Source organism: Vanessa cardui, chromosome Z, assembly GCF_905220365.1.
Source record: "Vanessa cardui chromosome Z, ilVanCard2.1, whole genome shotgun sequence".
Classification (NCBI taxonomy): domain Eukaryota; kingdom Metazoa; phylum Arthropoda; class Insecta; order Lepidoptera; family Nymphalidae; genus Vanessa; species Vanessa cardui.
The window spans coordinates 7,210,724-7,236,175 of record NC_061154.1 but is presented as its reverse complement, the minus strand read 5'-3'; the positions used below and the strand labels follow the sequence as shown (position 1 = coordinate 7,236,175).

General features: G+C 32.1%; 1 protein-coding gene across 1 annotated transcript in view; it reads left to right on the top strand.

The window, feature by feature from the left end:
- The window catches only part of LOC124543427 (protein cab-1), a 56,444-nt gene that overhangs the window by 1,638 nt on the left and 29,354 nt on the right, over positions 1-25,452 (top strand). The window contains exon 2 of the mRNA XM_047121650.1: positions 9,324-9,502. Within this exon, the coding sequence (XP_046977606.1) occupies positions 9,324-9,502 (179 nt within the window). The remainder of the gene's footprint in view (positions 1-9,323; positions 9,503-25,452) is intronic.

Sequence of the window (25,452 nt, the reverse complement as noted above, 5' to 3'; positions counted from 1 at the left end):
AATTTCCTTGATCATTGAATATTTCACTAAAACAAAGTTTAAATTCATTTCGCTATATAAGATCACAGCTCCAACCCAATTAAGCCATCGATTGATAACTCGATTGAATTTCAAAATAAAGTTTGTCTGATCGAGAATGTATTCGCGGCTGCCGCACGTTTCTTCGTTCAAAATTCAAACCAGATTTTTCGATATCCGCCAATATCCGGTTTACGATAAAATCCACAAAAAAAAAATTAGTAAGAGAATTACACGTTATTTTTATTGCTGATATAAATAAAAAAGATTAGGGCTACACTATCAGGGTGGACAGATTATAATCAGCGGTAGAATAAATATAACAGTATTCAGTATTGTTTTTTATTACAGTTATGCGAACTTTCACGTATCATCACTTTCATGTCCAAACTTGACTTTTACAGAACACAAAATTTCAAATGGCCAATGCACAGGATACGGGCAAAAAAATGCTAACTTTTATAAATAGAAATATTTTAATGTTTTCATTTTATACATAAGCTATTTCACAACACACTATATTTTACAAATTAGATCCACAATTTCGACTGCTAATATTGCTTCAACTTTATCTTCAATTCTATTGTTTTGTGTCACAATTATTTATATTATGTAAACAAACAAGAATCTCGGTATATGAAAGACAATCAAAAATATTTATCATTGCTTGTATCAAGGCGGACTCGAGACTTTTTCATTGCCTCCTGGACCATATTGTTTTCAATGAACACAAATATCCTACACGTTGACCCAGTTTCAGATGCTTTACTTAACCGAGTCTCATTGATTAATTTTCTATAGTTTTGAGACGATGCTTCAGAGTTGATCTTATATGAAAATATTTCACAACTTTTTCAACATCGCAATCTATTTCATATCACGACCTACAAAATCATCATACATGTTCATATACCTTAAAATATATGAATACGAGTACATTGAGTTCCATTGAATTCTTTTCTATGGTTTCCACACATTCCGTGGACAAAGATACGGATTTACAGCATTCTTTTGTTTGATATAACACATTTATCCAGTTCTATTATATGTATTGTTTTTAAGTATTTCATGTAATTTCGAGTTGCAGATGTGAAAGTTATTCAAAGCAAAGTTAATGCAAATTTCAGTTCCAACCGAACTATGGCTTTTAATAAGCCGTCATGAATGATGTAATTCAAATCCACAAAGTTGTTCTCTGAGTTCGAGAGTCAACAATTTCACTGCAATATTTGCGAAGCACTTTAAAATAATATTCCAGAAGCCTATTAAATACGTCTCTTTTGAAAGACTAAAATTGACACGATAATAGTTTTAGGTACGTAATGCGCGTAATTTCCTCTATTTTATAAAGAAACTAATAACAATTGCTTTCGTTAACAATATTAAATCTGAAAATAGAAAGCCTACGTTCTCTCCTTTGCAAAGAATTTCTTTGTAAGATACTTTAATAAGCTTACGCGATTGCAGAAAATGCATTCTTAAAGAAATTCTCACACACAAAGCTGTGATACCTTCTTGAAAAAGGTACTCGACTAACAAAAGAACATACGTATGTAACATAAATGAAACAAGAATCATTTTTTAAGTGACTCAAATGAATAAAAATTTCTACAGAGTATTTTTAAAATATATGTAGGAACTTAATTAATTTCATAAACTGTAAAGCTTGTTCGTAACTGATATCCTAAATGCTTAGCAAAACGAATCAAGGATTTAGCTGAAATTGTGAATTTATGATTTAAAAAAAAATAATCAATTGATAAAGAAAAACGATTTTATATATGCCAGAAAATATTTTTTATAAATGTGCCTGTTTAAACTATCAATTATAACATCAATATTAATTAAACACACTTAAAATAATTTAGTATTTTTACTAAACATTAGTAGATTAAAATATTGTTTTTGTAATCGGGGCTAGTCAAATTAAATTCATCAGAATGTGGTTATAAATTGTGGATCTGCATACAATCATACAGTACATTTTCAAAAAATATATTATCATTTGGGTTTAAGAACTTTATTTAAAAAATTTACATTCACTTAAAACAATAATTCAAATTATAAAAATTTTGTTAGGTAGTTCGACATCATTGAGTATAACTACCAGATTAGATGTAGTTAGAAGTTACGTGAGTAATATTCCTTCCATATGAAATGCAGAAAGTTGTCCCCTTGTTCCTTTTTTTCCATCTTCCCTATGGAATCTAAAAACTTTCAAAAGTGTGTTGTAATTTGAAGATTTCTTCTTCCTAAATTATGTCATGAAGGTAATGATTTTCTTACCTTCTATACGAAATAACTAACAAATTTCATAACTAGGTCGCCTTTGGTTTGGTTTAAGGCATTTTCCCAAAATTTATAGGAATTTGTTTTAATTTAAAATTTATAGGAATTTCTTCATGCATATAATGGTTCAATGTCTTTCAAATGATACAAATTTTATTATGTTTTAATAATGTTCGTTGGTAATTCTTTTGAAAACGTCATATTTTTATTTTAAGCTTTCTTTCTTTGAATACTAACCATTATCACCTTTCGGGTGTTGCATTTTTTCTATGAGACGTAAAAAAAAAAACTTATAACTATTTTAACTAGTACCGACTTTGGTCACAATTGCTTCATTTCTTAATCAATCAATGTGCACTGTGTTATCATGTGGATATTTCCTTCTTATTAGTGACAAATTTTATTTTTAAATATATTTATATGAAATATTTTAATTTTTTCAATCAACTCAAAAGCCAAAAAATCATAACCCTTTACAGGTAGAATAAAAAAAGTGTATCTTTTCATTGAATATTAAAATATTTACTCATGTACATGAAAAAGATAAGGGAAATGAACAGGTTACCTGTTTCGGCTATCGAGAGATCAGTCAAAAGATAAACCATTTCCTATTTCCAGTGTATTGCAAATCGAATTCAGTATTCTCTGTAAATTTAAGGACTGAATTCCCAGCCTTTGTCCGATATAGTTGCCAATGTTGATTAGTCTGTTCGACCAATATGTTTGTACTTCGTATGTCAAACGGATTCTAAGACCTTATTGACTTCAAAGTCGTATGTGAAATACTTGATCTGGTAAATTGGTTTTGATAGTAAGCGTAATGCTATTTCGATTCGGATTCAGGATACGATTTTCTGAATATTTCGCTATATAAATCTATATTTTTAGACAATGCCTGTTATTTTGCACTATGGTAGAAAACATAGCTAGCTATCATAGTAACTCCTTGAAAAACGATCAAATTATCAAATGCAGTTTCGAATTAATTATTAGAACAAAGCTCTGAAAATTGAATTTCCAATTTTACACTTATTATTAGTTTACAACATAAAGGGTTCATATTAAATAAAATTTGAATTCCAGTATTACCTATTGAGTTATATGAAGTACAAATAAAAATTAAAGACAACAACCTAACAGCTAACGATACATAAATATATAATTAAAAACTTAACAATTGTTATACAACCATTTAAACATTTTTATAAACACCGTAGTATAACAAAGCTAGCGCTAATAAATGCTTAAGGCGATATTGTAAATAGTACTGTTTCTTCTGAAGAATATTTTATAATTTCGCTATTGACAACAATTAATTGTATTTATTAATGGCTTTCGATCCCTTTTTGGTTCAGTAAGCCATTTGTTTAATGATTCAAGAAGAAATTCCCGAACTACTGTTGCTCCTAGCGGATATTAAGACAGACATTTAAATAGACCTCTGATTATCCAATTTTTCCTTATCAAATTCTGGTGATTTTATATGGAAAACTCAATTATTTAAAGTCAAATAGTGTACATTAAGAACAAAGATATGCAGGCTTATCACAGATAAATTTTGACGACCTCCGTGGTCGAGTGGTGTGTACACCGGTTTTCATGGGTACGCCACTCTGAGGTCCCGGGTTCGATTACGGGCCGAGTCAATGTAGATTATCATTAGTTTTGTATGTTGTCTTAGGTATGGGTGTTAGGTACCATCGTTACTTCTGATTCTCCATAACACAAGCTTTAGCTACTTATATTGGGATCAGAGTAATGTATGTATGTGATATTGTCTCATATTTATTATTAGTATCATTGGAAGTCTAAATTTCGAGAAATGTTTCGATTTGATTAATATTATAGTATAATGTCAAATTCACAAGACTAAACAAAGACTGGGATCAAAACTTTAATGAAATATCAAGACTGTTTGTTATTTATATAAACAAAAAGAAAGCAATTTGAATTAAACAATGCTATAAACCTCGGTGTAATTATGAACTAACGTTTTCGCTGCGAAACCGATCATGTTCTTAACACGGTTTAAAATTGTTTTGCCTCCTACATGCCCGAACGTGTCCGACTATGTGACACACTAGAGCTGTCCAAATTTAATTATGCAAAATCTATGATGGGACCGAGACTATTTGTTCGTACTATAACCTATATACAAGGTGTCCCAGAAATAAACATCAAACCGGCAATGGGCGATAGGCCAATTGATAAAAAAATAATTTATATATAATTTAAAAACATGTTGGCTTAAACAAAATCGAGAAGTTGACATCCTGTACCATGCGTTGATTTTTTTTTTTGTGTAACGGATCTCGGAATAACCATTTTATAAAGTGTAATCTAAAATCGATACCAAAATGCCTCAGTTTTAGAAAAACATCATGTATAATATAATGTGCAAGTAGCACACGTTTCTGTTTTAACAGATTTAATGGAATATTCATTATATCCACGAAACGCAATACATAAATAATGCCATTATAATGAGGATGAAATAACTGAGGCAGTTAATTACACTATTATTTGGTGTTATAAAATTTAAAATTTCGCCATACAAACATATTAATCTGGCTTATTAAATAAAATATAAATAGAATTTTCAGTTTTTATTGAAGTAAGTGGATTGGTCGCTAATTGGTACCCAATTGCTATTATTTGTAAACATTGGGTGGTATTATTTAATATCGCTATAATGTATATGTAATGAAGAATGTATTGTGTATGAATATTTTTAAATATTTTATGCAATAACTGTGTGTCGTTGAGTTACTGAAATCTGAGGTGTTCTTACAAGTTTTTAACAAGCTGAGTGGTTATCTTAACCTATTTGTGACTTCGAACTTCTATGAAAATCAAATCATATCAATTTATTCTTTTGTACGGTACTCCTGATTTCTTATTTCATATATACGGCTTCTTTTGTAATAGTATATATTCTTTTTGTTGTGTAAAAATATATAAGTCTATTGTGTTTTAAATCCCGGAGTTCGTACCTTCGGGTTCCAAGTCCAATAATCTTTGCGATAAGAAAACTACAAGGTCAACGAATGTGTAATAATCGCGAAAATTTAAGACAACATTAAGGTCAACGAAAAAATTAAATAAATAGGCACCTAAAAATCTATTTAATCGATATTGGAGCCAAATTTTATCTCCAGTTTTTCAAGAATCCGAAAATCAAAGAATTTGGACCACGCATCGTTACTGCTGCAGCGTGCAGATGAAATCACTGTAGACAACGGACAGCCACGAACACCAAATTGCACCTGGTTACGGCAAAATAGACCTTTACTTTGGCAAATAGAGAAATTTCGAAAATTAGTCTGAAAGTGACAAAACCATAGCGATTCATTTGTTATCACAGATAAGTTTATTTCGACTTTGAAAAATATCATAAGGAAAACCTAGTGATAACGTTCACTCAAGTAAAATAGTAAGGATCACAGGGGGAGGGTCATAGAAAGCTGGCATTTATTTAGGCTTGAAGATAGTTACAATTTGTCTTACGCAAAATAGATGACATCAACTTTTCTAAGCCACAAGCATCGCGATCTACTGCTTCAATGCGCCACTTAATAGTGTCTGAAAGTACCGACTCCAAAAGTATTCAAACTAAAATAGCTGAGTAATGCCCAAGGCGGTATAACAGAATCTCACAAAGATTGATTAAACAGAGAAGCTTTTAACACAGCATGAAATGTACCTCTGCTCCAAAAGGCAGGTAATGTCCAGAGCTCTGAAAGCTAAACATATTAATCTGAAGAGTGTACATTTAGCCGAGAAGCAGCGTCGATGAATTCACAAACGTCTAAAAGTTTTTACACAAAGGCAAATATGGGAATGCTGAACTTCCAAATCAAGGGTTGGAGTGAGATTTGATAATTTTTTTTTTAGTTTTAAGCTATCACAAATGCAACAATGTTGATATTTCTGATATCGACAGTAACAAATCCAATACACCTGTATAAACACAATTATAGACATTATAGGCGTCAGAAGCACATGAAAAAATGCTTTTATTGTCCGAATACCAGAGGCAATGCAACCGACCTTTTCATCCGGAAGTCAGGACAGCTCCGATTTTTCTTTTAATTTTAGTTTCATATATTTCCTATGACGCTTTTATTCGTTGTTTTTGTATTAATAAAACAAAAAAATCATTATATCAAATATAAAAAGAGTGCATTATTTTGCTTAATCAGATAAAAAAAAAGTTGTAACAAAGTAGGAATACTCACTGTTACATTACAATGTAATGAGAAAAATAGCATATGTATACTCACAGTAAATATTGATCAGATTGATTGAATCAGTGATTATGTACACGAGACATAATCATAAAAATATCAACATCAGCCAACATTTGATCAATGTTGCATTAGATTTACTTTATGACATATTTTGTTTATTTGACATAATGACACATGAACGCTTGCGATGATAAAAAAATCTCTGCATTTAGCGAAATGTTTTGTAAACCATTTATGGACTTTTGCTATAGGTTGACAGATTTCATGAAAATGGGCCACCGGATGGTAAGTCCCCATCACAACAATGGTGCCGTAAAAAACTTAACTTTTTTGAATAAAATTTGAAAACTGAGAAGTTATGTCCCTTAATCATGGCTCCATCACCTTTCACCAAACTGGCCTAACACTAAAAATTGGTACTTGGTGACAGAATACCTAATCAGACTGACTTACACAAAGTCCTAAGCCACGTTGTAAATACTTCATTGAATGTTTAATTGGAATCCCCTTGACAGAGCGCTCATGGCCTCCGTTTCCAATGAAGTCTAGCTGCGTAGGAGAGATACTGCCTAATTAGTATAAACACTCTATTGTATCGATACGATGGCAATGTGAGTTAATTAGAGAGAATTCATCAACAGCACGAATAGCTTAGGGGCTTACTGAGGCATCCTGTGTCAGCTTCCTCTGACATCGTCCTATACCGTAACATTGTCCTAAGTGGGGATACTTAGGGCGATGTTACAATATCCAAGCAACCATTCATGTGCATTTCTTGCATTCCATGTGTCTTTCCTGCATTTGGCCATTTGTGTCCTTGTGCCGGTAAATATAAGTAAGACGTCCATCGTCCCGTATAGTAAGACAACATGTAGCAATTAAAACCGTCTTTATTTATTTTTTCTTTAAATTTTAAGTTGTTGCATTTTGATGTAGGTAGATATAATTTACAATCCGAGTGAAACGTGATTTTATTCGGACACGTTGCGGGTGAACTAATCTGTACTTACTTAAAATGGTTTATTCTCGAATCCGGTAAGCCAGTTGTCACGTGTATACAAGTGGAAATGTTGTGTGTAAAATATATTTAAATATATTTTTCCAGAGTATTTGTAAAGTTGTTTTTTTTATAATCGTTATATAATGACGTAAAAATGTCTAATTTCAATGCAAAATTAATTTATGCGAAGCTAAATATACTAATAAACAAAGTCGCTTACCGTTGTCTGTCCCTATGTACGCTTGTCGCAACAGATTTTGATGCGGTTTTTTTTATAGATAGAATGATTTGAGAGGAAGGAATTTGTATATAATACATGGACAATATAGGTAGTAAGAAACACTGATCATTTTAGAATTTTCTAATGTGAAGTCGTAAATTAAAAAAAAATCTGTAGTATATTTAGTATTAGCATCGACAGCGTGCGAAGCCGGGGTGAGTCGCTAGTATGTTTATATAATTTATATAAATATAAATTAGTTCGAGCAAAAACCCTTACTTCTCAATATTATTATACGCTACAGGGTATAGACGAGACTTATGTATAACGTTTGATGAGTGAAATTAATGAGTAAGTAGTTCAAACTCTAAGAGGATTAAAATTGCACGACATATTCCTTGAAGTTTATAAAGGATGCGGGTTTTGAATAGCGAGGGTAGCAACATATTTACATTTATTTTAGCTGCACTATTGCGTGTTCTCTCTATGTAGTTCTTACGTGTTACATAACTGATATATAGACAAGGATTATATTTGTAAGCTAGCATTATCCTTGGGTAATCTGGAAGAGATGACAATTTATCTCTAAGTCCGCCTCGTGTACAACACATTAAACATGTCATAACATAGTATAAATAAATTTTGGGACTAGAAAATAATGAAATAATTAATACTAAAAATTAAAACAAAAAATATAGAAATGTTTAATGTGTTGTACACGAGGCGGACTTAGAGATAAATTGTCATCTCTTCCAGATTACCCATAGTGTACACCATAGTGTACAATAAAGTATTTTAAAATGTTTCTTCTCTTATTAGTTTTTATTATACGAAGGTAGAAAGTCATCAGTCAATCATTTTAAAAAGCTTGACAAGTCACCAATGATCAATTATTATCAGTATCAATTACAGATCAATAATTTCAATGATGGTCAAAATATTATGATATATCAGTCACACAAAAGATAATCACTTTTTCATATTAAAATATTTTGCTTCGTAAACCTTAATACCTTAAAACCGATATTGTTAAAGTTCAATGTTTATGAAACGTGCTCCACGTTTTGGTTTCATCAACACAACACACTGAACACTTTTTTTAAATTAAATGGAAGCACTTTGTAAGGTTTTTATATAAATAAAAAATAAAAACTTTATTTTAATAAATTTTACGTTAGCATTTTTTCTTATAAAGGACCCGCCTTATTGTGCAATTTATGAATAAGAAATAAGTTGTTAGCTGAGTAGGAAAGTATCAAGCAGGTATAACTTTATTTCTTATTATTTATATATCTGTCTTTTGCTAGGGGAAATCCCGTTGTGTAATTTTTAGACTTAATTTTTTTAATTAAATACTTGAATAGTATCTTATGCTACCATTTCGTTAACAAAACAATTCTGTCGAATTTAAATGACGTCTTTATATTTACAGCTATAAATAATAATTACAGCTACAAACAACTTCTATTAGATAAATTGGGTTTCGCTTAGTTCCTAAAACTTGTTGCTCTGTTGACCTTTGAAACTGAAGCGAGTTATTTTTCAGTAGCTACCAATGCTCCGCCCGAGGGACTTCCCGGACCGCAGCGGCAAAGAGTGCCCATCCCACCACCGCCCGAGTTTCTAACGGCTTACATTTTACCGAGATTCCTCCTTCCACACGACATCGGCTATGACGACTCCCCGCGCATCCCTCAACCACGTGAAGAAAGCCTTCTCGATCGGGTAAGTGCGAATTATTTTTTTAGAGGCGTTAAATAAATTTCTTCAGCGTGGAAAATGTAAAAAAACGTACAATTTTTTTAACTATAACAAGTAAGGTCTTACCTGAAAGATTTGAAAACTTCAAAAGATGCTTCCGTTACAGAAACCAAAAACTTAACAATAATAATGGTTTTTTTCACGAAAACCCAACACTAAATCGGTTAAGAGCGTAGGCTTTATACTTTTCTTGTTACATGTATTAAAAATTAGTTCCAGTAAAATGCACTCAACAATTAAATAATATATTGCGGCCAGCGAAGTGGCCGGGTCAAATAGTTGTTAAATATGTATGAAGCTGATAATATTTTGAAAATCATGTATATTAAAGGTTTTAATGGAAAGCATTTAAACATTCATTACGTGACTACATAACAAGTATTGATGAATTATTACGTACAAACATTTTCACAATGTATGTAATATTTACGGTGAAATGACTAATTATAACGGCTGAACAGTTTTATACAGCTGTCGCTTTCGTAACTTCTAACGCAATTGTTTTTATAATACGTAATGATAGAGCAACGAATGTATAATATGAGTTGATAAATCTAAAAAGTAGTTGAGTTTCAAATAACAAGAATATGTTTATTATTGTATATTGTAAATTGACATTATAAAAAAAAATAGATCACGCTGAGTTTCTTTCGCCGTTTCTTCTCAGGTCTGAGATATTATATGTATTATAGTGGTCGATTTTCGACAGTCAATAAGAAAGTGTAAACACTTCTATTTTGAATAAAGGTTTTTGACTTTGAGGTAGTAACTAATACACACCCCAATGCATATGCCTCTTACGCCTTTTTCTCGAAATGAATATGTTTGTATTTTTTTTTATATTTCCTTTTTCAAAATTATTATAATGTGATCAGATAAGGACATATCTTGTAAGATATTTTTATAAGCGGCTTCAGATACTTGATTTGATATCGTTAAAGACATTTAATTCGATGAGCTAATATTTGAACACCTACTATTATTATAGCTCATTAATTCAAGAAATGTGTTTTAGTTTTAAACAATGATATTATTAGTTATATAAAGCTACAGCTTCGACAAGTTAATGTCAGCTTGAGCGCTACGTCTGTTATCATCAACTTGAAACTTGAGCATAAGCAAACTTGATCGTTGATAGAGTAAGTTTGATCTACGTTTTCATCTATAAGCAAGAGAAGTTTGATTAAATTATGACACAGCACTAGTTTATAAATAATAATTAAAAAATTAACAGTCGAAGTATACCATTAGAATAAATTTGAAAAACAACGCGTACTCTATGAATTATCAAAATGTGATAAGCTCTATGATATTGATTGATTAAGATTTCGATCTTGTGTTTGCGTTATTGGGTTCTATATCATTTACAGAATCTCTGACGAAGTACTTGTAAAATTTCAAGATATATGCTTAAGTAGTTAAAACGTTAGTATAACAATTAACAAAAAAGCACTTTCCTCTTTAAATCAAATCTGAGATAGGATAAGGTTAAGGTATATTTTTTTAATAAATGTTCACCTTATTTATGTGTAGTTGCAATACTGAAATAGCGGAAATAGTTTTTTAACAGTTTCACCGGCAGCAATGTCGCAGAATAAACAATTCCAACTAAATTTAATACAGTATATTTTTGAACTTTTTCATGCTACGTTTGCGTCTGTTTTTGTACGAAACTTGTATTTTATTCTATTTTGATAAATACGGTTCTTCAATTATGATAAAGTATAAAAAAGTAATAGCCTGTAAATTTCCCACTGCTGGACTAATGGCCTCCTCTCACATTAAGGAGAACATGAGTGGAGGGTTCGGAACATATTCCATCACGCTGTTCCAATGTGGGTTGGTGGAATGCACATGTGGCAGAATTTCAATGAAATTAGACACATGCAGGTTTCCTCACGAAGATTTCCTTCACCGCCGAGCACGAGATGAATTATAAACCCAAATTAAGCACATATGTATGCTAGTGCTAGAGTGGGTTTGAACTCGAAATCATCGGTTCAGATGCACGTGTTCTAACCACTGGGCCATCTCGGCTCTAAAAACATCATAAATATAAATTTATCATTTATGATGTTTAATTAAATAATAAAGACAGAAACATCAAATTATTACGATATTTCTAAAGAACAATATTATAGGTGTATTAATAATGCACAACGATTCTTTGAACGCGTGGTAAGTAACCAGTATATAAAATTACAGTAATCGTTAATCCAGGGTAAATGTAATTACACTCAGTAGAGTAGGTCATCCTTTATTTAATTTCCACATAATTCATATAAATCAATAACGATGAAACATCAAAATATGTTTGACTTTCATTTCTAATTCACATAATATGAGTTTCTTTTTCATAATGATTACAAACGAAACGTTATTTTTACATGTATTACTGAATTATGTGATTACTGTGGTTTCATTTAAATTTAAATTATAAGTGCCTTAAATGAAAGAGCTACATAGTAATATGATAAAAGGCAAATAGATTGCCTTGGCGAATTATTCTTGTTAAAACAATAAAAAAAATACACAATTCGTTATTTGAAAATGCAATTTTCTTTGATACATACGTTTCTAAAAAGGTTATATTATATTACAAGCATTTTAAAAAAATTATGTTCACATCTTTAAGTAAATTTAGTAATTTATCATACAAGTAAAGTATTCAGAGAATTTAAATCTACTTATTTTATTATTTGTATGTAAACAGGTTTTAGAAAATGAAAATATCAACAGAAATTTAAATAAAACGATTCTAGCAGTTCTTTAGAGATCCTTTTATCCTTTATCTCCAAGCAACTAAATATTCTCTTTTGTTCTCGGATGAAAGGTAATTGTGATTATTGCCAAGAGACATAACTAAAGTAGGCAGAACTACAGCCATTCTGTAACAAGTCAGTACGTATTTCACTTTAGTATAGTAACAGACTTTCCCGTTGAGCAGAAGGTTTGGAGCTTTTTAGTGCGATTAAGCGGCTTAGTCGATACATTTATGACAGAATTTTGTTGAAAATAGATAAATACAGGTTTTCCTAATCACTAAATAAGCACATAAAAAATCAATGGGATTTGAAACCGCATTCATCGATTAAGATGCACGCCTGGCCCATATCAATCAATGAAAATTTATATACTGATGCAATAGTTTGTTTGAATTTCATAATTATTAAAGTCAGTGAGTGAGCCAGTGTAACTACATGCACAAGGGAGATAAAATCTTAGTTTCCAAAGTTGGTGGCACATTGACGATGTAAGGAATAGTTAAGTGGCCTATATGCTCGTCCGCCAATCTATAACTTAAAAAAGTCCATCTTCTACAGTGATATATTTTAAGAAATCCTTTTTTTAAAAAGTAGTTGTTATTTGTGTTTCAATAAATACTTTTTAATACAGTAACTACGCCTCAGATTGGCTATAACTTTTTAAGTATTCATTACTTCATTTCTAACCTACATGCTGACGTTGACATGATAGTTACGAATGAAAGCATTAAAAAAGTATAAATGTCAGGACAAGTGATTCTACTCGTGCAATGTGGAAAATGAAGAGATTTAATTTTTTTTTCTATATGTTGGAATGACGTAAGTTAGTGTATTGTGTTGTCAGGTATTCAGCCAACCGACATTTCCGATTGAAAACTCAAATCCGGATTTCAGCAGCAGGCTGAATTTAAATATTCACCGAAAACATGTTCTTAATGCGTTATATAAAATATCGATATAAAATACAATTTAATTTTAACTTTTTTGTTTAACGTTCTATTTTTAAATTTATAAGTATTTTTTTATATTTTGTACATGACGGCTAGTCGGCAAGATTGTTTGGGTCGGATTCGTCATCTTTGACACACATAGTCACAATAATACAACAAATCTATTATGTTTGTCACTGGCCATTCAGAATCAAATGTCTAAACCAAGCGATTTCAATCAAAGTATTTAATTTTTTGATACTGCGAAGTCTAGTCTGTTACACACAAACACACTTATTGTGTTCGTAACTGCATATTGTTAGTAACAACCGCCAGCATAATGCACCGGATCGTATGCTCTGCTCTCAGACCGGACAGGTTCAATCATATCGATTATTTTATAGGCTCGCAACGAACCCAGCGTACGCGGTTTGCCGTCACTCACAGACTGAGATCTAGTGATCGGCAGACTTACGGAATAGTAGCAAGCTCCATATTACTGCCAGGTATACTACTTCACCTGCTGTTGGGAAAATGGAGGTTCGCTATTCCCAACGAATCCTATAAAAAATATAGTAGAAAACAGAATTCCATTGGAAGTTATGATCGATAGCACACCTTGGGAATGAAACGATCGCCTCCTGGCTATTTCATCTCATATTAAATTGTTTATCTAATATATGAGACAAATAAAAAAAAAGACCCGCTGAGTTTCTTTCGCCGGTTCTTCTCAGGTCAGGGTATTTTCTTTTCCGAACCGGTGGTAGTGTTAGTGACCATCAATAAGAAAGTGTAATGCTTCTATGCTTCTTCTTCTAATATTGAATAAAGTTATTTGAGTTTGAGTGACAATAGGAAGTGTCTACCCTTAGTTTTTCTAATATATTTTAAGACAACAAAATGGCAGACATACTGCGATCACGTTTTGAAAGTACATTTTTATGCGTTTCAACTCTTTGGCACGCTAAAAGGAAACCTCGCAACTATACCGTAAGTCTACCTATCACTGGCTCTTAGACTATGAGGGTGCACACTAAGAACAGCTACCTTACATTAGAATACCGACAATATTATTAGGAAACCATTGAGACAAAGGTCACATCAATAGGATACCGAAAGCTTAAGGAAATGCTTAATATAACAATGTGGAATTAAATTCACTCTAAACTAATTAATGTTACCTGTATAATTAATCTATTTGACACATTAAAATCTGAATTGACGACTAAGACTCAGAATAAGCCAATAAAATAACTAATTATATTAAAGATTTCAGGCTACGAGGGTGACAACAAAGACATTTATTGACAAAGGAAAATTTAGAATACATTTTAAGTCGTATCTAAATATCCTTAACAGAGCAACGATAACCAGACAAATGAATAACAGTTTTTTCTTGACGGCAATAGGTGTGCCGCCACCTTCAATACATAAAATCTCACGATCTCTGGTAACCTATGTACACATATGTATGTATGTGCCAATGACAAAGTATCAATTACATTGGTATCAAATATCCTTTAAATAAAATACATAAGATCAAATCAGTAGTCTCAGTAACAGCCTCTACAAATAAGGTCTCCTCACTATAAGGAGAAGGTTAGAAGCATATTCCACTACGCTGCTCCAATGTGTGTTGGTGGTTTCACATGTGGCACAATTTCGTTGAAGTTAGACACATGCAGGTTTTCCTTCACCGCCAAGCTCGAGTAGAATTATAAACACAAATTAAAATCACGAAAATTCAGTGGTGCTTACCTGGTTTTGAAGCCACAATCATCGGTTAAGATGTACGCGTTCTTACCACTGGGACATCTCGGCTCGTAAGAACGAACAGTTATTAATAATTTATAATATTAACTTTTCATATAGAAAGGATACATATATATGTATACACTAGTTGATGTTTATAACAGATCAGTCAGCATTCTAAGTCGGCTTGGCTCGTATCAAATACAATTCAGTATTCGTCGCACGTCAACTAATTGACGAAATCGAATTACGCTTGATCATGTATGGCAAATGAACTTGGTAATCCATTAAAACACGGCGCGTATAATTTCCCCAGTCTCGTGGAAATTGTACTAAATCACAATATGAAAGTGCATGTTGAAATATGCATTTTCAAATTACGAAAGCATAAAGAGGCTTAGTTAGCGGATTTCAGTGACAGGCCCATTGTATGTACAACATGTTTCGTTTTAAACGTTCCGTAATAAAACCTCATTATTATTGTTTGTTAAAACATTCTGAAAGAACAGTTCGTTACTATTTACCAGTTAATATGAATTATATGATATGTGATTATTTAATTTTTTTGAATATTTATGTCATCATAGTTCCTATTTAAAAGTTGATTATCTTGATCTAATGAGTAAAATAAAATAAATATGTTTCAAATATCAAATGTTTCAAATGTTTATCGTAGATCTGAACCGAACGTCGTACGATCATTTGTAACAAGAGGCGGACCGGCAATTGCCACCTGATAGTAAGTGGACACCTCCGCCGATTAGTCAATCATTAATGCACCGCCAATCTCAGATGTTACGTCCAACGTTTTTGCCAATAATATCACCAATTACACCAACCAAAATAGAGATACAACAATATAAATAATTGCGTATTCAACATATTTTTTAGAGTCTTCCTAAGTTAAATGAAATGAAAAATATTAGACTACTTAAAAGTCGATTAACGATTATATCATGTAGTTATAGTTATTGGTATATTTGGAGCCGGTGTCAGCCACGGTGCCCTTGCCCCAACAATCAAAAGAAAGAAGCGATACGAGCCCCTTGATTGATCCAGTATATTATTGTGTAAAAGGTAATTTGTAAAAAACATATTTGTCAAAGTATTCTCGTATTGTTTTTTGATAGATATACTGTAGGGTTTTATTGGCTGACACCGACTCCAAATATAACAATAATTATAACTACATGATATAATCGTTAATCGACTTTTAAGTAGTCTAATATTTTTCATTTCATTTAACTTAGGAAGACTCTAAAAAATATGTTGAATACGCAATTATTTTTATTACTTTTTCGTGCATATTCATTTGTTTTTAAAACAGTGTTTTGTTTGAAGTCGGTTTTTCTTTTTGTTAAAATTTTATTTATTTTTTGATTTTAAGTGAAGCTGATGTTGACTAACTAATTTTTTTTAACATGGATAGATTAAACGTTCCGTTTATATGAGTCAGAAACTACTTCGAGGACAATTTCAAAGGAAACTTGCGAATAAAGCAAAAATAGACTTTCGAAAATGCGGATTTAATACGTCACGCGGCGTAAACTACAAGGATCCCTCGAAAGAGCTGTAATCGAACTCAGCAAAAAAACTTTGAAAAAGACCAACTATATTTCGTACATCATATGACATCACATCACATACACAAAATTTGATTAAAGATAGTAAGAAATTCTGCCCCATATCGCACCCTAACTGCGAGCCGTATAGGAGTTCCATCACTACATAGTATAAAACCAAGTCGCTTTCTCTGTCCCTATATCTTTAAATCTACGCAACGGATTTTGATGCGGTTTTTTTTAAAAGATAGTGTGATTCAAGGGGAAGGTTTGTGTATATAAAACATGAACAATATAGTAAGGAAACACTGATAATTTTAGAAGTTTGCGATGTGATGTCGTATATAAACAAATTCTGTAGTATATTTAGTATCAGTATTGCACCCGTGCGAAGCCGGGGTGGGTAGCTAGTTGATTATAATATTCGACTATGATAATTACATAAACATAACCACATTACGGAAGGTGACTCAAATATCCAAATAACCTATAAATAAAAGATTCGACCGAGTATCGCTAACGTGCTCCTCAGAATTGTTCCGTTCCCTTCCGTTCCGTTACATTGTCATGGATCCTGTGCTCAGAACCTTACCAAACTTTCACCAAATTACCCTTAAAGTATATATTTTATAATAAAAAAAGAATTATCAAAATTGGTTAACGTGATTTTCAGTTATTCACCTATTTGTCGCGCATATACATAATGCAAATTTAAGACTTATGTCGTTTTCACATGGATACCATCATCGGAAAAAAAAATAAAAAAATGGGACCCCACGGGAAGCACTACCTTTCAAACAAAAAAAAATTATCAAAATCGGTCCACCCAGTGAAAAGTTATGAGGTAACAAACATAAAAAAAAAAAAAAAAAAAAAAAAAAAAAATACAGACGAATTGATAACCTCCTCCTTTTGGAAGTCGGTTGATAAAAATAATCACATTTGATTATTTTTATGTACCGTATCGTCGTCCTTACATATCATTATTTTGATTATGCAATATATTTTTATTAAACTACCCTACTTTACATTACAAAATATCAATACTTGTTTGCACTGTACTCATATTATTTAGGTTATTGTAATATTAATCGTATTATGTACGCCTATGCGACTTAACTTTTCTACATTGGTGTTGTAATTTTCTCTGTGAGTGATTTAAATGTAAACGTTTCGAGCAAAAATACTGTTACTAGTTGTAGTAAATGTTTGATCATGTTGTCTGCAAAGGCGGTGTAAAAAAACAGTGACTACATTTGTGGCAGAATTTCATCTGACAATTTCTTCATGTTGATTCTAGCCAAGGCTGAACATATTAAAACAAATACCTACGAGCACGAACATTTATTTCACTTTATTCATATAGTTAAGTTTCATCTACCCTCATTTATGGATTTTCTTTGTATAAAATACTAACTATAACTGCAAACTTAATCTTACACAGCATCCTTGAACATTATAAAGCTCCCGGGTATAATAGATACTCTCGGAATATTAAGGTGGGTTTTCACTGTAATTATTGGAAATTTCTGTTATTGTATCTGATTGCAATTCTTCCCAAACTCGCTGACTGTTATTAAGCTTTTAGTTGAAATTAAAATAAGTAATCGACAATTAAAATTAAGCTTCAAATTCGACATAATTATACACCATCCCCCCCCCCCAATACCTAATTAGAATTAACAGTAATCGAAATAGGAAACTCAATTCTGGATGTGTGTTTCATCAGCCCACTGCTTTCCACTGCTTACCATTGGCCGCCCCCAAAGCGCGTTGCTCAGTCCACTGCTTCCCTCCTCCAGCTTCTACTGGCGATCCTGCGAATGTCGTCGGATCCTTCATATAATACTCTATAAAAATAAGTTCCTTTTGTGGAGACTCGACTTTAAGCAATGTAATAAGCGGCAAAACCGCTTCATAATGCGCGTTATTAATAAACGAGCGAGCGCGCTAATTACGTAGAAATTAAACATAAATTTTGTGCAATAAATAGCACATTGTTTATGTATTATATATCAATAGGTATTAAATTTGCTTTTAACGTAAAAGTATTCGCAGACTTACGTGTATTTATCGATTCCAACAACTGAGTTATAAATTAAACCAGGATATATATATATTTTTAAATGAGCTTTCATTTCAAGACACCTTGTATGTAGTTTTTTGACTTATTGAATTAAAAAATCCAAATCTATATATTTCTTTGTATATATATCTTTTAAAAACCCCCTTTGAATAGTTATTTAACAAACTATATTAAGTGAAGCTATCACCGGTTCGGAATCCAGAATCTACCGGGAAGAACTATGTTGGAAACTATGTTGTTACTCAGTTTCAAAGTTTAAAAATACAAAGTTATATTAGTTAACTATAATTATATACGTATATTGTATGTACAGCGTGCCTGGAAGTCAACAATAATTAGCTCCACACTATTTTATAGTCTACCGTATAATCTTTTATCGAATAATATTTATATTTACCAATGTATCTTTTACAAATAATATGAATTGGCATTAAAACAAAAATCCTTCTTTTTATGATTCATCGTTTAAAATTTTCTATATATCGATATTTATTTGCTTGTATTTATTATTTCCCTACTTATAATAAGCCTGTTTCCTCTTTTGTTGTTGCTAATACGTGTGCAACTCTTGCTATTTGGAACTGGAGTTCCACACTTGAATTAGTGTCATATTAAAGATATAGGTAATATTTATTTGAAAAAAATGGCGCTTAATTTAGTTTTCCCTAGTAGCGGTATTTTGTACCAAGAGGCTACGAAGCCATTCCGATACAACATTATCTACAATGTGTGATAATTAGGGTTGTCACCCACAAACAAGATTCGTGAGCTCCCCACCTCTTACGTCGGAGTCTATATTTACCTATACTTAAATCTTGAGAGAGTCGAGATGGCCTAGCGGTTAGAACGCGTGCATCTTAACCGATGATTGCGGGTTCAAACCCTGGCAGGCACCGCTGATTCATGTGCTTATTTTGTCTTTATAATTCATCTCGTGCTCAGCGGTGAAGGAAAACATCGTGAGGAAACCTGCATGTGACAAATTTCATAGAAAATCTGCCACATGTGTATTCCACCAACCCGCATTGGAACAGCGTGGTGGAATATGTTCCAAACCTTCTCCTCAATCGGAGAGGCGGCCTTTAGCCTAGCAGTGGGAATTTACAGGCTGTTGTTGTTGAAAAACCTTGAGAGATGAAGGAAGCCTTGGTCTTGTCCGCCAAGCATGATAAGCCCTTTCCCAAACCCAATCCGCTATTTTCTCGTCACCACGGATCTCAACGATTTATTTTATCGAGTATTTCCGCTGAAGTATACTGTTAAGAATTGTTAATTAGTAGAGAGATATCAAATTACCAAGATTTATGAGTTCCGTCAGTTAACTGTTTTTTGCGGCAACATCGTTTTAAACTCAAAATGTATTTTAATAAAGGAAGCCTGTATAATCTACCATGCTTCGCGGACATTTTCGTCTTAATATTATATTATAATCAAAAAAAACAGTAACACATTTCTCAGACATCATTTTGAAACGGCTAGACATAAAAAATAAAGAGGAGTTAATGACTAATTAAACATCCTCCTTGATATTGAAAAAGAATATTTTTTAATTCCACCTGAATTAAAAAATATTCTTCTGTCCACAAACAATTTTTTATTAATATTTCTTACTTGAATGTATATTACATAGCTTATTTAAAAATAAATCATTTTGTATTAAATTTTTATAGCTAGCAATAATTTTATTTACCAAATGTATTGCATTTATTAAAACTAGAGGATGCTGGAAAGTGTTGTCAAAGCGAATCGTTAAATTTTATCGTTTTCATTATATATACTTACTTTAAAAGAGTAAACTTAAAGGAATTTAGCAATAATTATTTTGTCGCTATTATCGATAATTTTTGGCCCGGTTTTAATTTTGTAGGTCGGATTTTATTTTGGTTTTTGATTAGTTACCAAAAGTTTTATATTTCTTCTGATGTTCCCAATGTCTCCTATGAATTATTATGAAGATAATATGTAAATTATAGACTATGATTAAGTAATTAGTTAATCAAGGGTGGATATAATTATAATTAAAGACTTTTGAACTCGAACAGTATATTATTACCACATCTTATTAACTAAATTTTTTTTCGCTTTATTTAACACAATTAATAATTGAAATGAAATCAGTTTTTATTTCGTTATTCGAAATTTAAAAAAAACATACTTTTTGATATAATTGACATGATATCCTTTAACATAGGTAATGGTTTCTTGGGGTAATATTTTTGAGCTCGTTCATCTATTCTGCGGACCAGACATCATCCAACCATATCGAGGTCGAGGTCGAGACTTTAAGCTTTTTTACTTTGATCAATCCAAACGACACATACCGACCTCTGAAATTCTGTATATACGCTTCAACAATTACGGAATATTCGGAACGGGCGTTGTCATCCAAAATAACAGAATTTTCTACAAAAGCAGCAAATTTTGTAACGCGTTCTTTGTAAGGATCGCATGTATCGTGCATTATAATTATATTGTCTGCATTTAGTTTCATGCATTATCAATGAATATCAACTCTGTATAGTCCAATAAATAATTTACTTCAAAGAACATCGAAACACGCGTGCTACAAAACAGTCCGCTCCATATAGAAGTAAACCGCCCATAGTCTTAGTCCTTATGGTATAGGTTGGCGGATGAGCATATAGGCCACCTGACGGTAAGTTGTCACCATCACCCATAGACAAAGAAGATGTAAGAAATATTAACTATTCCATACATCGTCAATGAACATTGAGAACTAAGATGTTATGTCCCTTGTGCATGTAGTTACACTGGCTCACTCACCCTTGAAACCGGAACACAACAATACTGAGTACTATTATTTGGCGGTAGAATAACTGATGAGTGGGTGGTACCTACCCAGACGGGCTTGCACAAAGCCCTACCACCAAGTAAAGTCCTTTTGAGTCAATCGTACAATTTCAAGTAAACCTAATTCTGATAACGCGATGCTTACGGAATAATTTTGTGCTAGTGTAGGGTGATGACTCGACAAAGCCCATGACAACATCTCAGTTATTTTCGAGATCAATACATACATTACACAACACTTCACGCAGTAGGAAATATTTTTTAAATAATAAATGTACATTATTTCAATAGAATATCGTTATTAATAGCTCTTATTTATTTCACGAAAACGTAATACGCCAATTATACACACAATATTGTATAAATATACTTTATTGAATTCCATGTATCGGTAATAAACAAACAATAATTTTAATGAATATTAAATGAAAATACTCTCTGCACAGCTTTATTAATCAATCACTTAATGGTCGGTACAAATACTATAAATGCTACTTTAATCATAATATATATACTACTACTATAATATATATTTTTATAAAATAACAAGTCCTTACCGACTGATTCATCATCGCTCAGCGTAAACTACTAAAGTTAGGGCTTTGAAATATGGTGAGTAAGATGGATTTATTGAGTAGACACCCACTAAGATAGGAATTTTGGAAATTCTACCCCTGAGGGGTTGAATAGGGGTTAAACGTTTGTATGGATGTCCGTCAGTTTTTAAGTTAGAAACATGAAATTTTACTTTTTTATACGGATACTGATTAAAAATAAGTCGATACCTATTTCAGCGATTTTCGATATTCTATCCCTAAATGGGTGAAATAAGGGTTGAAAGTGAAACTTTATTTCAAGATTAATAATTAATTAGAAATGAGTAAATACTAATTTAAGCGTTTTTACAAGGATGGAATGGAAGTCTGTTACTTTTTAAGGTAGAAACATAAAAATGTATTTTTGGGATACTGATTACAAACGATAAGATTTTTATTTATACGTTTTTGGATATTCTACTCAAATGAGGTGAAATAAAGGTTGAATGTTACTATAGAAAGTCAGTAATTTTTATTGCGCAGAAATAAGAATCTTTAATTATGGGATACTGATTAAAAATGAGTCTGAACCTATTAAAGCATTTCTGGATATTCTACTCTTAAGAGTTCCCAGCAAAGGTTGATAGTTAGAATGAAAGTCAGTAATTTGAAACAGAAACATGAAACAGTATTTTTGGGATACTGAGTACAGTAAAAATCATTTAATAAAGCACATGATCAAAACTTTAAAATGGCCGGACTAAAACTAAGAGAAGAATGGTTTTCGTCTGAAAATTCTTATTAGCCTTGTCGAGAATGTCTTTTACCAACTTCTACCAAAGTTGAACCAAAAATGTTCTTTATGAACTAACGTAATGTTTTAAATTAGACTGTTGAGTTATTTATAACCATATTTTACGAGCAAAGCCGCGTGCTACAGCTAGTATATAATATAATAGTAGCAAATGCTATTATTATATTATGTCTATATAAATATTGTATATGTGAAAATAAATCTGTCTCTCTATCTCTCTGTCGCTCTTTCACGGCCAAACCGATGAATCGAATTTGATGAAGTTTGGTGTGAAGCAAACTTGAACTTCGAGGAAGGATATGTCCTTCTACTACTATGACTACGTTTTTTTCCTAACATATGATAACAACAACAGCCTGTAAATTCCCACTGCTGGGCTAAAGGCCTCCTCTCCCTTTGAGGAGAAGGTTTGGAACATATTCCATCACGCTGTTCCAATGCGGGTTGGTGGAATACACAAGTGGCAGGTTCCCTCACGATGTTTTCCTTCACCGCTGAGCACAAGATGAATTATAAAGCAAATTAAGCACATGAATCAGCGGTGCCTGCCTGGGTTTGAACGCGCAATCATCGGTTAAGATGCACGCGTTCTAACCGCTAGGCCATCTCGACTAACACATGATAACCAACTCTAAAAGGCGAGCGAAGTCGCGGGCGACAACAAAAGTTGTGTGTATATTATAATATAAATATATTTTTAGTTTAGCTTATGGTTTTGTTGTTGTAAAACAAAATTATTAATAGACTAATTATACTCGCGCGTCCATTCGTGTGGTCTTTGTACGTACTTTGTACAACCCGTTATCAAGTTATACACATCTATGAAATATCATTGAAATCGTTTAAGTAGTGTAGAAGGTAATCGCGGGCCAACATCGTAGCCCGATATACATTTACATGTTTTTCTTCATAGGTAAACATTCACTCGTTGAACTGTAGTTACAATGTTTCAGTCACCCTTCAATTAGAAACACAATAATACTAATTATTGCTGTTTCCTGGTATACCATTAGGGCGGTGGATATTTTGTTAATTCTGACATGGTATATATTAGGACGCAACATTGTATAGTACGACACAACTTAGATGTAGCATCGATGAGTTCAATAAAACCGATTACTGCCGATTTATACAACCAATAGAAATAGCAAGTTCATATAAATCGACGTGTCAAATTCGGTAAAGATCATATTCACATAAGAAATAAATATTGATAATTTGATAGCGTACTTAATTCTGATGTGATCGGTTTTACGAATTTTGCCGATGCTACATCTAAGTTGTGTCGTACTATATAACGGTATTTTCCATAGTAAATGATAAATTTGACGGCAACACGCGGCGGTTAAAAATCCGTATCATTATGATATTCTTCGAAACAATTGACCAGCCGAAAATTAGCCTAAATAAATCTTCCACTTTTAGGGTGTGACCCTGATATTTTTTGATTGTCATTGTAATGTCAATTTTAATTGATGTTTTGGAAAGTTTTTTCGGGAAAATGTATAAACGAGGAAACGTCGAGAACGTTTTCATTGCTTAAACAGGAATAAATGAGAGATTCTTTAGCAGTTCTCCAAATAATTATGGCTTTCGTAATGTTACTGCCCAACTCTTTTATATGAAGCTCAGCGCTGTACAACATTATTGGCGCCTAAAGTTTTCTCATCAACAGAACTAGAATGATAAATGCTAACTTTAAGATCGAGCTTATAGAACGGCACGGCCATTAATTCTAAGAAGTTAAGAACTTCAAGCAAGACTATTGTCATTAGCCATCACAATGCTTATGTATGTATATATGTACTAACGAATCACCCACGATCGTTTCTACTAAATGTTTAATTTATTTATTTTTCCATTCCTGCTTTAGTGATGCAGATGTTACTCCATCAAATTGAGAACACGTGTAAGATAAGCTCATCCGCCTTAGACACTGAAAAGGAAATTTCTTAGAATGATAGAATTTTTCCATCTGCATTCGATTCGATTATATTAACTTGAATCTTCAGAATTCAGAATCAGGTGATCTTGAATAATCTATGGATTTTTTATGGACAGAGAGAAATTTTATTTTGAATTTCGGTGAAGTTTTTTAGAAAAGGATAAATCTTGTTAAGTGGAATGCTATAGTAAATAATGCTGTATTAAATATTAAATAAAGGCATTAATCAATCATAATTTGTCGTGCATAATACGGCAGATTTATTCAAAACACTTGGAAAATTTTAGTCCAAGCTAATAACCTTAACGCCTTATTCCATTGATGTGTACGATAAACAGTTGCTCTCTCTAATCCCAACATTTCACAGTTCAGTGTCACGACAATCTGACTTATCCAGCTCAGGACTTTATTGTTAGGACTCCGAGATCGCCTAATCCTCATCCGTCGGGTAGTTGAAGAAAAATTATTGAAAATAAAATAATTTTTAAATCTTTCTACACAAATACTGTTATAAACTCTACAATTTCTACCTTTAATTAATAACCTTCCTTAAAATTATTTTCTTCTTTTCTCAAGGTTATAAGGCAATTCTGCAGATGTGTCATTTTAAAATGAAATTAGTTCAAAAATCTTTCCCAAAATTAATTTAATCGGACCCAATTAAGAAACATTACATAACAGCAGCCTTCTTGTTTGAGAATGTTATGTATGTAA